We start from the raw sequence: 11,960 nt of genomic DNA on the forward strand, positions 1-11,960 counted from the left end.
GGTGCATCCTCCCAGTTATCGTGAAGCTGTGTTCTTCGTCCCCGCTTTCCGCCAGTCCTTCACAAGTTTCTCTCTCACTCCAAACTTTCTTTCTGCTGCTCGATTACCCTTTTTGGCTGAATATTTCACTACTTGCAGCAGGACAGCAGCTTTTTCTGTCTAGAGCGCCTTTTCATGGCTGTCAGTCTGAAAATTTTAATATATAATTCACACCGGAGTATAAGTTGCAGGACCACCCAAACCATGAAAAAAGTGAGACTTATAGTCCGAAAAAGACGATAATTGAAGAGCCTTAACACGAGCCCAGTCTCTCACCTTGTGTCTGTATGAGGTGCAGGATCTTCGCTGTGAGCTGCCGGGCCGTCTCCGCCTGTCTGCCCAGATCTCCGTTCATCCTCTCCAGCTGAGCCAGCAGCATCATCACCCTGGAGTTACTCGGAACACTGCAACAAACGCAAGAAAAACACAAAAACACAAGACAACGGGTCACATTTAGGTAGTGTAATAGACTAAAGACTTTCTGACGAATCCTTCATATATCACAGATTACGATAATAAAATAAATCGGAGAGATGAAAACTGGGGTAGATCAGAGCAGTGGTAACTTGAATATAAGAGAATAAAAATTACTCAGACATGCACGAATTACAAATACAAGTCCAGAGGGAAAATAAGAAGGGAGAACAACATGGTTAAAAGACATCCTTTGCATTCCCGAACAGCATTCGTTCTATTCCTGTAATGGAAATCCACCGTATATTCGTCCCTTATTTCTCCTGTGATAATCTGAGCCCAGAGTTGCTCCGATGGAAATACAGGGTCAAAAGGTCAACTGTTACATCAACGGCAACACGGACGAGCCAAAACTCTGAGATTATACCCAGTGGAATACAGCCTCTCATGTGTCCTTATATAGAGATATAGACTGTGAGACCCGCGGTGCAAATGCAGTTCGGACAGCAGAAATAGACAGCCGGGATGAAGGAGTGAGGTTAAACTGTGGTGCTTCACATTTTGCAGTATAGAAGAAAATGCTGAAACTGTTGATAATTGAGGTTTGAACAGTTTAATCACGGCAAATAATGATTTAAATTATAGGTGTGAGTCATCGCTAAAAACTGACAGTTAATGTTCCTGCTTTGGAGATATAAAAAATATTAACATCTAGTCTAGAGCTGCTCGATTATGGGGGAAAAAAAAATCATTATCACGATTATTTTGGTCAATACTGAAATCACAATTATTCAAACGATTATTTTTTAGTTGCACGATGCATTTACTCAGCATTTCTCCCTCAAAAAAACACTTTGTTACTGATAATTTACGCAAAACTTTTAAATTGAAAATAAATATTGGCTACAAATATGAACTTTAGAGCAGTTTTGCAATGTATAAAATTAATAAAATATAGTTTCAACATGAAATAAAGCACAGAAAAACATAATTATATCCAAAATAAACTATATATCCAGCTGTTTTACAATCTATATATTGAAAAAAATGTATAAACACACTAAAAATATTAAAAAAAATACACTTAAATAAACTAAAAAAGCTTGATTATAAAAGTTTGGAGATCATTTGACACACAAATCGAAATCGTGATGAAAATTCAATTAATTGCACAGCCTTAATCTAGTCTATAATCTATAAAAAAAATCAATATAAAAAAGTTTGCAAATAAATAGCTGATTAGAAAAAAAAATAAAATCTTGCAGTGTGACCCATTAAATAAGGATATAATGTGCCATTTCTGCAATTTTATGGTTCATTTATTTACAGCCTTTCTTGTATGGTCCTCCTAATCTGTCAAGCACTATAATTACTCTGTTTGCATTTTAAATTTCAGCCGAGACATTTACACGTTTCAGCACTTTTCTGATGAATTTCCACGCTATCATCTGAACAGAAAAAATATTTAGCTTCGTTTTTGCCAGTAGCCCTCACCTTTGTAAAGACATCGAAAAAATTCCACTTATTAAACTTTACTGTGGAATAAATAGAAATGCAAACATGGCGACATATGAAAAAAATAAAATAAAAAAATAACACATAATAGAGAAAATTCTGTGGACATCTGCGAAATCAGTGAGTGACGCGTTAAACTCATTACTCACACATTTTGTTCTAGTAAATGATCAGCTTTGGCCTTTTTAACAAAGACGTCTACAGCAAGTCCGCAGGTTTTTAAACTCCTACATCCAAGTCTCACGATACGATATTGTCACGGTATGAGCCTCAGGTTACGATATTTATTGCGATATCGTGGGAAAGCTCACGATATGGCGGGGAGGCTCACGATTAGGGATGTAACAATATCCAAATCTCTCGGTAGGATATTTTCCCGATATATATCTCACAATACGATATTTATTGCGATATTTTGTGAAGGCTAACAAAACTGTTAAAGGGACAGTTCGGAATTTTGGACATAGGGCCTCATTTCCTCGTGAGCCAGAGTGTTGGAGACGTGTGGAGACACTTTTTTAAATATTTCATCCAGTCCTTGTATTTGCAGAGGTCGCTGGTTCTAGACTAGTGCATGTCAATGGTCATGGTTATCCAGTCTTACCCACTCCACAAAACACCTGAAAAAAATCTATTATTACACCAGACTGTCTATGTGAATGTCTGTGTCGATAGAATAATTTTAGAAGTAAAACCAGCCTTGCATTTGAAGGATTTATGTCTGAGCAGCAGCAGCGAGTTGTATTTCCTGATAGAAAGCTTAGCAGCGGCGGACTGATATATGAGAAAATAGTCCCTCAACATGCGACGGCTCATGCGATGCAAGGTTAGTTTTATTTCAAACATTATTATATCAACACAGACATTTACATCAACAGTCTGGAGTAATAATAGATTTGTTTTGGGTGTTTTGTGGAGTGGGTAAGACTGTTTTTAGTGGCAGGAGAACTATGGCCATTGACATGCACTAGTCTAGCACCAGCGACCTCTGCAAATACAAGGACTGGATAGAATATTTAAAAAAGTGTCTCCACACGTCTCCAACACTCTTTTTCCTCTTAAAATGCATTGACAAGACTTAATCCAAAGAACTAAGACTTCAAAGTGCTTAAAACTGTTATTTCTTTTTGTAGTCTGCACTGAAATGGAGCAAAGGATCATGGTCTATGTAGTTCCCTCTGTCTTTTTTAAGCTATTGCTGCACCATAACTCTTAATTTAAGCAAAGAGACTTGTAATTCGATATATTGTGATGGTCCACGATATTACTGTGAGAACTTTGACGATAGCTGTCAACTTCACATCACAAGGTGGAACTGAGCATTTTGAGATTTAGAGACATAGACAGATAATAATAATAAAGGATTACTCAAATTAAGTAAACAAAACACAACTCCGGGTCTGTTTTTGAGGAGGTAACAACATTATAACGTGACTTAAAGCTCACAAAAGTTAATTTAGTTTAATTTAGGACCTTTAAATGTCACTGATTATAAGCTTGTTTTGTTTACGTTCAAGAAATTAATACTGAAACAATTTTTATTTGAATTCCGATCAATCAATACAAGGAAAAAATAATAATTCCGACACATTTTTGTCATTTCATCGCCAGTCTTATCCCAGGTCCTCCTGTGCTGAAATGGAAAGTAAGAGTGTCTGGTTGGTCTGGTGATGATGGTGGACTGTTGTCTGCCGCGCTGATCTCATTACTGAATGTCTCATACGGAGCCAAGATTTCACAGCTGAATGCTCGTCCAACAGAGTCAATCGCCCGCAGGGAAAGGGCGCGAGGGGGAGGGCCGGACCATTTTGGAAAATATACCTACTTGCAATTTTTCTGACAAGTAACGCTGCGCTTGAATGTTCTAAAACAAAGATTCAGTGGAGTGTGAGCGCAGGTTTTGAACATGTCCAGGAGGATTAATATTTGAGAGAAGACAGAAATATGAACTAAACTAATACAAGAATTACATGTACGTAGAGGTATAAACAAAAGGGGTATCAAGTATTATTTTGTGATTCAACAGTTGTGTAAACACTTAACAGTATAATTCCTAAATAAAAGCTTCTTTTGCTGTTGACATTTGTGATTTAAATGGTAAAATAATGTATTTAAAGCCATCTAACTTATTCCTGGCTCTCACAAACCCTTAGGCACATTGCTAGTCATCACATGCATGGATTTTCAAGAGTGCACGGCTTTAAAACAGGTTTATTTCCAGACAGTGAAATCCTCAAATCCTAGCCCTGCTTATGGCTCTTACTTCCAGGTTTGCGTCAGATTGTTTCCTAAAGACGGAGTTGTGACCGTCAGGTGGGTCGCAAGAGATTTTTTTAGGGTCACCTTGGCTGCGTTCAAACTGCAGCCTGAAGTGACCCAAATCCGATTTTTTGGCCCCTATGTGACCTGTATCCGATCTTTTTTTTTTTTTAATTATTTTTTTTTTTATTAAAGACAACAGAATATAACATTTAAAAAAAATAAAACAAACATCAACGTTTAACAATTACAATATTCAACACAAAACAAAAACAAAAACATAAAACAACAACCACAACACCCCAACAAATACAAAAAGCCCCCCCATTTCCCCCAACCACCCACACCAACACAAAGTCAAAATAATATAAATGTGATAGTGCAACACAAACACACCACCAGGCTCCCAACATCGACACACTGCGGCCAATTCATAAATAAAGTTCCTTTTGTCTCTCTTCCTTTTTTAATTAGAATTTTTTTTTTTTAAATTAGTCCCTATACTCTACTATACCTGTATCCAATCTTTTAATGACAGTCTGAACGACACAGATCCAATTTTTTCAAATGCGCCCCAGGCCACTTGGATATGTGGTCCTGAAACCGATACATATCTGATCTTTTGACATGTGACTTCAGTCTAAATGGCCAAAGCGCATTCATCCACCTACACGTTATCAACAAGCCACAAACATCACTATTCTGCGCTGAAGTAGGTGAAAATTGTTAATAAACTCCCTGTCACTGAAGCAAAGCACATCACCACTCACCACTTTTTGCTACATCTCCACATCCACACGTTCCTTTTATCGGACGTCGCTGCCGCTGCCCCACAAAACACCACGACCAAAAAAACCTCATCCTTCTCCTTCTCAATCTCCTCCTTAAAACAAGTAAGTTGTTCTCGCATCCATGTTTGGACAACTTCCGTAAACACAGAGCACGCTCGCTGCGGTTGACGTCGTCGTGTCTCCAGTGCACATGTGGGACACTTTCGGGCCGTTTAACGTTCACATAGGGGAAGTCACATTTAATTGAAAATGTGAACGACCTCGCAAAAATATCAGATTTCACAAAAAAATCGGAATTGAGCGTTAAGCCCTGCAGTCTGAACGTAGCCCTTGTCACGATTTGCATGTAGTTCTGCGATATACAGTTGTAGACATGGATCTGTGACCTTATTATCATTCTGGATCAGCATTTCTTCAGAATATTCAGTTCTCAATAGGGCCAGTATTTCTATTAGGGATGGGCATGATTAGTTGATTAATCGATAGTTGATCATTAAGAATTTCATCGATTACGTTCATTTTAATCGATAAACCGAACGTCGGTTGCTGTGCGTGGCGTAGGGTCACCAAATGTCCGTGTTCGGGGACAAACGGGTCCGTACATGTAGCTCTCTGCACCCAGAAGGATCGAGCAGACACAGTCGGTCAGCCTGCAACATCCCGAAGCGAAAATGCGTATTTAACGATGATTTGTACAAGAAATTCCACGCTTTATGTTCCGGTCAGGACAAGTGTGAGGCCATGTGCACAGTGTACAAAGCAGCACATATATTTTGGTGTCCAGTGGGAAAAAGCTCATCAGGACACCGAAAATATGAAAAAGTTTTACCAGGTGAGAGTAGCGCAATGTCGATGACGAGTCCCCACCCCCCGTACGGTGTCCTGGTTTTGACAAACGCAAATATGGTCACACTAACCTGTATTCCACTGAGTAGTGTCACATCAGCACACAAGAGCTGTTTTTTTTTTTCTTCGCTTAGTTTATGCAAATTAGCCATGCGGTTTTAAGTTTTGTTTCTGTGAGACTTGTGGAAAGCTGCATTAAACACATTATAATGTCAAACAGGCTGATGTGGCTCTAAAGTGGTTACGGTTTATATGTCATAAAGTTGAATTTATTTATGCAGATTAGTAGTGCAGATAGTAATAATAATGATGATCCTTTTAATATAAAAATGTTAATGATTAATTGATAATTGATCATTAATTCTCTCGACGATTGACTAAGAAAATTTTATCGAATGCCCATCCCTAGTCGCAAGAGATTTTTTTTGGGGTCGTCTTGTCACGATCTGCATGTAGTTCTGCGATATACAGTTGTAGACATGGATCTGTGACCTTATCATCATTCTGGATCAATATTTGGTCAGAATATCCTGTCCTCAGTAGGGCCAGTATTTCTATGGTTATTCTTTTCACTACTACATATATGTGTGAATTGGGATTTTCTGGGCTCACAAAAATGAAGACAAAGCACAGAAACAGACTGAATGCTGCGCCTGATCTGTGTGTTCGCTCTCCTCCTGCACCTGGACTGGAAACGTGTCACAAAAACACAGACAGACCCACCTATCACATTAGAAATATTGAAATGTTAAGACATGTTTTGTATCTTTTTCTAGTTATTTTATTGATTTCTTCCAACATTGCTGGTTCAATTGAATGTTAAAAAGAAAAAGAAATGGGGGATCCCTTTTATCGCTGGTTCAATTATCGTTTTTCATTGTTTAAAACTTGAGTAATACTAACTGAGACACGATCACTCAGTCAACAATAAAATATCCTTAAACATTAATGTTCAATAATTGTCAAATCCACCTTTATTTTGTGATTTACAAATAATGTCTGTTGACTTGTGTCGCGAAGGTTTAAAATATGGGTCCCCAGAAAAAAAGTTTGTGAAACACGGCGATAAAGTACTTGCGCATGGAGATAAAGTACTTTACGATGTATTTGTACTTTGTACTTGTACATTATGTAAAAAACAAAAAACAAAACAATATTTACTCGCTTCCAAGTAAAGTTTAAAAGGTCATCAAGCTACAAATAGAAAAACACGCACCTCAGACCTGATTCTTAGTCCACTAACAAGACTTAAAGTAGGGATGTGTCGATACAAGACTGGAATATCGGTGCAGATACTGAACATTTTGATGGGTTGGATATCAATTCCAAGACGTCTGTTCAGTCGATATCCTAATTTGGTCTATAAATTTGACGATTTTGCTGAAAAATTTTGACCCCCAGCGTTGTTCTAGTTACTTTGCGTGATAAATAACAGTTACAAAACACATCTGGATAATTTTTTACCAAACTCTGTTTGTGTTTAAATGAAATAAATTATGTTTTCAGTCTCTGCTCTAGTATCAGTTCATATTGTGACGATATCATACTCTGAGATGGGGGGCAAGAGCCAGATTTCCCTGTACATTACATTGTACTTCGTTATGAAATATTCAAAAGGTAAATGCTGAAATGTTGAAGCTGATTGTTTCTATTAGTGACTAGACCCAAGAACTCACTGTATTTATTTTAGTCGTAACCCCATCTGTCTTAAATACTATTGTCTGGCTGGTTGGGTGTTTGTCGATACTCAAATCCAAAATATTGACATCAAAACAGAAAAAGCTGGATCGGCGCATCTCTCGCTTAAACAGTAAACAGAATCACTTGAGGACAGTGAGAGGACACAGGTGTTTGTGACAGTCGTGTTCACTCAGCCGTGTGCGTTCTGTAAAATTTTAAATGCTCCACTTACCCTTTCTCTGAGGCCATTTTGGGTCTGTTCATTTTCCCCACATCAACATTTCATCTGCAACCAAAACAGCAGAGTTTAATGCAACAGATAAGAACAAACAAGCCACCAAAACCACAACTCTTTGTTTCTTATTGAGTCTTTGGACCACACTGCTGTATGAAAAGTGACAATACAGTCAATGTTTAATAATAAGGTTGTTCAGTTAGTGTGGAATTAAACTTTTTAATTAAATTGTGATCACAGAGGGCCAAAATTAAAAACTGGTGTGGCCAAACTAGACATTTATTGAAAACTTTCAACAGCATGGGCTTTCGAGATATGTAATGTTAAATCTTTTCTTATTAAAATAAATGTTTAATAATAATTTTGCTTAAATATGGAATCCAAAACAAGCAAAATATAAAATAATAAGAACATTTTAATTAAATAAATAATGTCTCTATGGTCTATCTGCAGCCGGCGGGCCAGCTCTGATACATATTTGATATGATCTCATGGACCAAATATAATTATATCGCAGGCCAAATTTGGCCCCTGAGCCTGAGTTTGACATGTCAGAGTCTGTATAAAGAAGTGGACTAATGGGGTGTGACGTCACCCACAGCGTTCGGCTCCAGTCAAATGAAGCTCATGAGGCTGGCAGTTATGGGGCGAATTTCGAGCCAGACCCATATTAGGAAAAGGCATTTATTGATGGAGGAAATAGCTCAATAAAAACACCAGGATCACGTAGAGCGGGTTAAAACAAACAATTTAAGACTAAAAATGACAAGATTCACTGCAGCAGTTACAAAGAGAGGGATGACAATTTTTCAATGTAAAGTCAATTGGAACCAGAGTCGATGGACCCAAGAGCAACCCCATGTTCACTTCCCATTTGGAATTTATGTCCAGTAAGTTTTGGAAGAATAAATTAGATTTTTTTTTTGATAAATGGCATGGGATTTTAGTTTGTTTTTGTTCACGGACCTTATTATTGAAAGCTGTATGTGTTTATTCTTAAAGCCAAAATAGTTTAAAACCGAAATAGTGATCCAAAAATATGAAGAATAATATTTTTATTTACATTTTTTTCCATATCTCCCAGGCCAAAGTACTAATATTAATATGAGATGATTGGCTGTCATAATTCAGGGACACCATGTTCTGAGTTATTTTGAGACAAAGCACATAAACATGTTACACTTCAACTATATTAACTGTAATAAATAAAGATGACCTACATTCACTCTACGTTTAAAGCTGCGTTTATTGAACTAATTAACCTCGCTACACCACAAAACATTATGACCGAGGGTGTCGAATGGCCTGGACATCAAATACAGAAGCTTGTGTTGAGATAAGATCAGTCATAAACAGTACACTATGCTCATCCATTATTCAACAACTGCTGGCATCAGGTAAGCCAGACATTTTCAAGTTCAGATCAGGCAATTCTGCAAACTACAAATGAGAGACACAATCAATAATGAACTACAAATGTGCGCAAATACATCTTATGCAGTTGCTTTAGGATTTAGGTTGTAGCTGCTGAAATTTAACCTACATTTTAACACAAGACTAGGGTTTTTAAAATAACAAACTGAGACACCCCTGAATTGTGGTGGTTGGTAATGATAAAATTGTGAAACGAGTGCGTAACTAAGGAGAATTGTTCTGCATGTAGCCCATTCGTGACTAACATGTGAGTCAGTATAGTCACATTTTATTTGTGTTTTGGTCGGTTTTAAGTAGCTTTTCTGGATTTTAGCTAAACAAATGACAATTTATGTCTCTCTTTGCTGTTGGCAGGGAGCAAATTTGGGACACCTGAGACATTTCTTGTATAAAACTGGGACAAAACAATGGTTTTGGATAAATCTGCTGGGACAAGGGACACAAAGTTCAAAACTGGGACTGTCCCGGGTAAATAGAAACGTCTGGTCACCTTAATGTAATTACTTTAGGGATATGTTTTAGCTGCTGGAATTTAACCTACATTTTATCAATCTGTCAGTCAGTTTTAAGCAGCTTTTCTGTATTTTAGCTACACAAATGACAATTTATGCCTCTCTTTACTGTTGACAGGGATCAAATTGGTCAAAAACAGGGACACCTGAGACATTTCTTGTGCAATACTGCAACAAAGCAATGGTTTTAGATAAATCTGCTGGGACAGGGGAAAGAGGGTTCAACACTGGGACTGTCCCCGGTAAATAGGGACGTCTGGAATTTAACCTACATTTTAGATTATCAAAATAACAAACTGAGATACCCTGGTTTGTGGTGGTTGGTAATAATAAAAATGTGAAACGAGTACGTAATTAGAGAGAATTGCTCTGCACTTGTCCCATTTATGACTAACATGTGAGTCAGTGTAGTCACATTTTCTTTGTGTTTTGGTCAGTTTTAAGCAGTTTTTCTGTATTTTAGCTACACAAATGACAATTTATGCCTCTCATTACTGTTGACAGGGATCAAATTGGTCAAAAACAGGGACACCTGAGACATTTCTTGTGCAATACTGCAACAAAGCAATGGTTTTGGATAATTCTGCTGGGACAGGGGACACAGGGTTCAAAACTGGAACTGTCCCAGGTAAATAAAAATGTCTGGTCACCCTGATGTAATTGCTTTAGGGTTAGGTTGCAGCTGCTGTAATTTAACCTACATTTTAAGACTAGATTATCAAAATAAACTGAGGCACCCCTGGTTTGTGGTGGTTGGTAATAATAAAATTGTGAAACGAGTGCCGAATTACAGAGAATTGTTCTGCACTTGGCCCATTCATGACTAACATGTGAGTCAGTATAGTGACATTTTCTTTGTGTTTTGGTCAGTTTTAAGCAGTTTTTCTGTATTTTAGCTACACAAATGACAATTTATGCCTCTCTTTACTGTTGACAGGGATCAAATTGGTCAAAAACAGAGACACCTGAGACATTTCTTGTGCAATACTGCAACAAAGCATTGGTTTTGGATAATTCTGCTGGGACAGGGGACACAGGGTTCAAAACTGGAACTGTCCCAGGTAAATAAAAATGTCTGGTCACCCTGATGTAATTGCTTTAGGGTTAGGTTGCAGCTGCTGTAATTTAACCTACATTTTAAGACTAGATTATCAAAATAAACTGAGGCACCCCTGGTTTGTGGTGGTTGGTAATAATAAAATTGTGAAACGAGTGCCGAATTACAGAGAATTGTTCTGCACTTGGCCCATTCATGACTAACATGTGAGTCAGTATAGTGACATTTTCTTTGTGTTTTGGTCAGTTTTAAGCAGTTTTTCTGTATTTTAGCTACACAAATGACAATTTATGCCAGTCTTTACTGTTGGAAGGTATCAAATTTGTCAAAAATAGGGACAACCTGAGACATTTCTTGTATAGAATTGGGACAAAACTATGGTTTTGGATAAATCTGCTGGGACAAGGGACACAGGACTCAACACTGGGACTGTCCCGGGTAAATAGAAATGTCTAGTCACCTTAATGTAATTGCTTTAGGGATATGTTTTAGCTGCTGGAATTTAACCTACATTTTAAGACAAGGCAGCCCCATCCCCAGGCAACAGAGATAAAGATAAAAGTCTGATCGCTCCTAGTTATGATAAATATTTTACTGTGCATGGATGATCCGCTCGTGTAAAGAGTAAAACCTGTGCAAAGCGGTTTTTTTTTTCTTTTTTTTTCTGGATGCTAAGAAAAGAAGCTAGCCTAGCCTTGGCTGCACCTGCTTTGGTAGTGACTCAAGGGTCGCCAGTCTGCGCCTCCGACCGCTAATACTCTGTAGTTAATATGCTAACAACAATGCGCGCAGAAATAACGCCTTTAAAACATCCAAAGCGATAATTCTAGAGGTGATGCAACGGTGTAAATATTGTTCCACGTACCTGCGCGATGAGGAGCACTTGTCCCATGCAGGTTGGCCCGTTTCTGGACAAAAACTAAGTGTATTTGAGCGTTGCCTAAAACGCCCTGGTGATGTTGTGGTCAGCCCCCAACTATCAGCTGGGCCCACTGTAAACAACGCGAGAACACGTTTTAACCGGAATAAATACACGCAAATAAACTCGTGCGAGGCATATAAATGCACAGATTGTAATATGAATAAATAGTCGTAAATTAATTTAAAATAACGCAATTAAAATCCGCAATCTGTAAACATATCCAGCCAAACGTCCCCACGACGACGTCACAATTACG

General features: G+C 37.9%; 1 protein-coding gene across 3 annotated transcripts in view; it reads right to left on the minus strand.

Annotated features, from left to right (window-relative positions):
* Positions 1-11,937, minus strand: part of agtpbp1 (ATP/GTP binding carboxypeptidase 1) — a 125,021-nt gene extending 113,084 nt beyond the window's left edge. For all 3 annotated transcript variants that reach the window (XM_055161334.1, XM_055161333.1, XM_055161332.1), the window contains exons 1-3: positions 11,648-11,937; positions 7,777-7,830; positions 316-443 (exon numbers count right to left, since the gene is read on the minus strand). In XM_055161334.1, coding sequence (XP_055017309.1) covers positions 316-443; positions 7,777-7,808 — 160 coding nt within the window. In that variant the 5' untranslated portion in view covers positions 7,809-7,830; positions 11,648-11,937. The remainder of the gene's footprint in view (positions 1-315; positions 444-7,776; positions 7,831-11,647) is intronic.
* Between the last annotated feature and the right edge of the window lie 23 nt (positions 11,938-11,960).

Source organism: Boleophthalmus pectinirostris, unplaced genomic scaffold (assembly GCF_026225935.1).
Source record: "Boleophthalmus pectinirostris isolate CB_2022bp ecotype Guang Dong unplaced genomic scaffold, ASM2622593v1 HiC_scaffold_4, whole genome shotgun sequence".
Taxonomy (NCBI): Eukaryota; Metazoa; Chordata; class Actinopteri; order Gobiiformes; family Gobiidae; genus Boleophthalmus; species Boleophthalmus pectinirostris.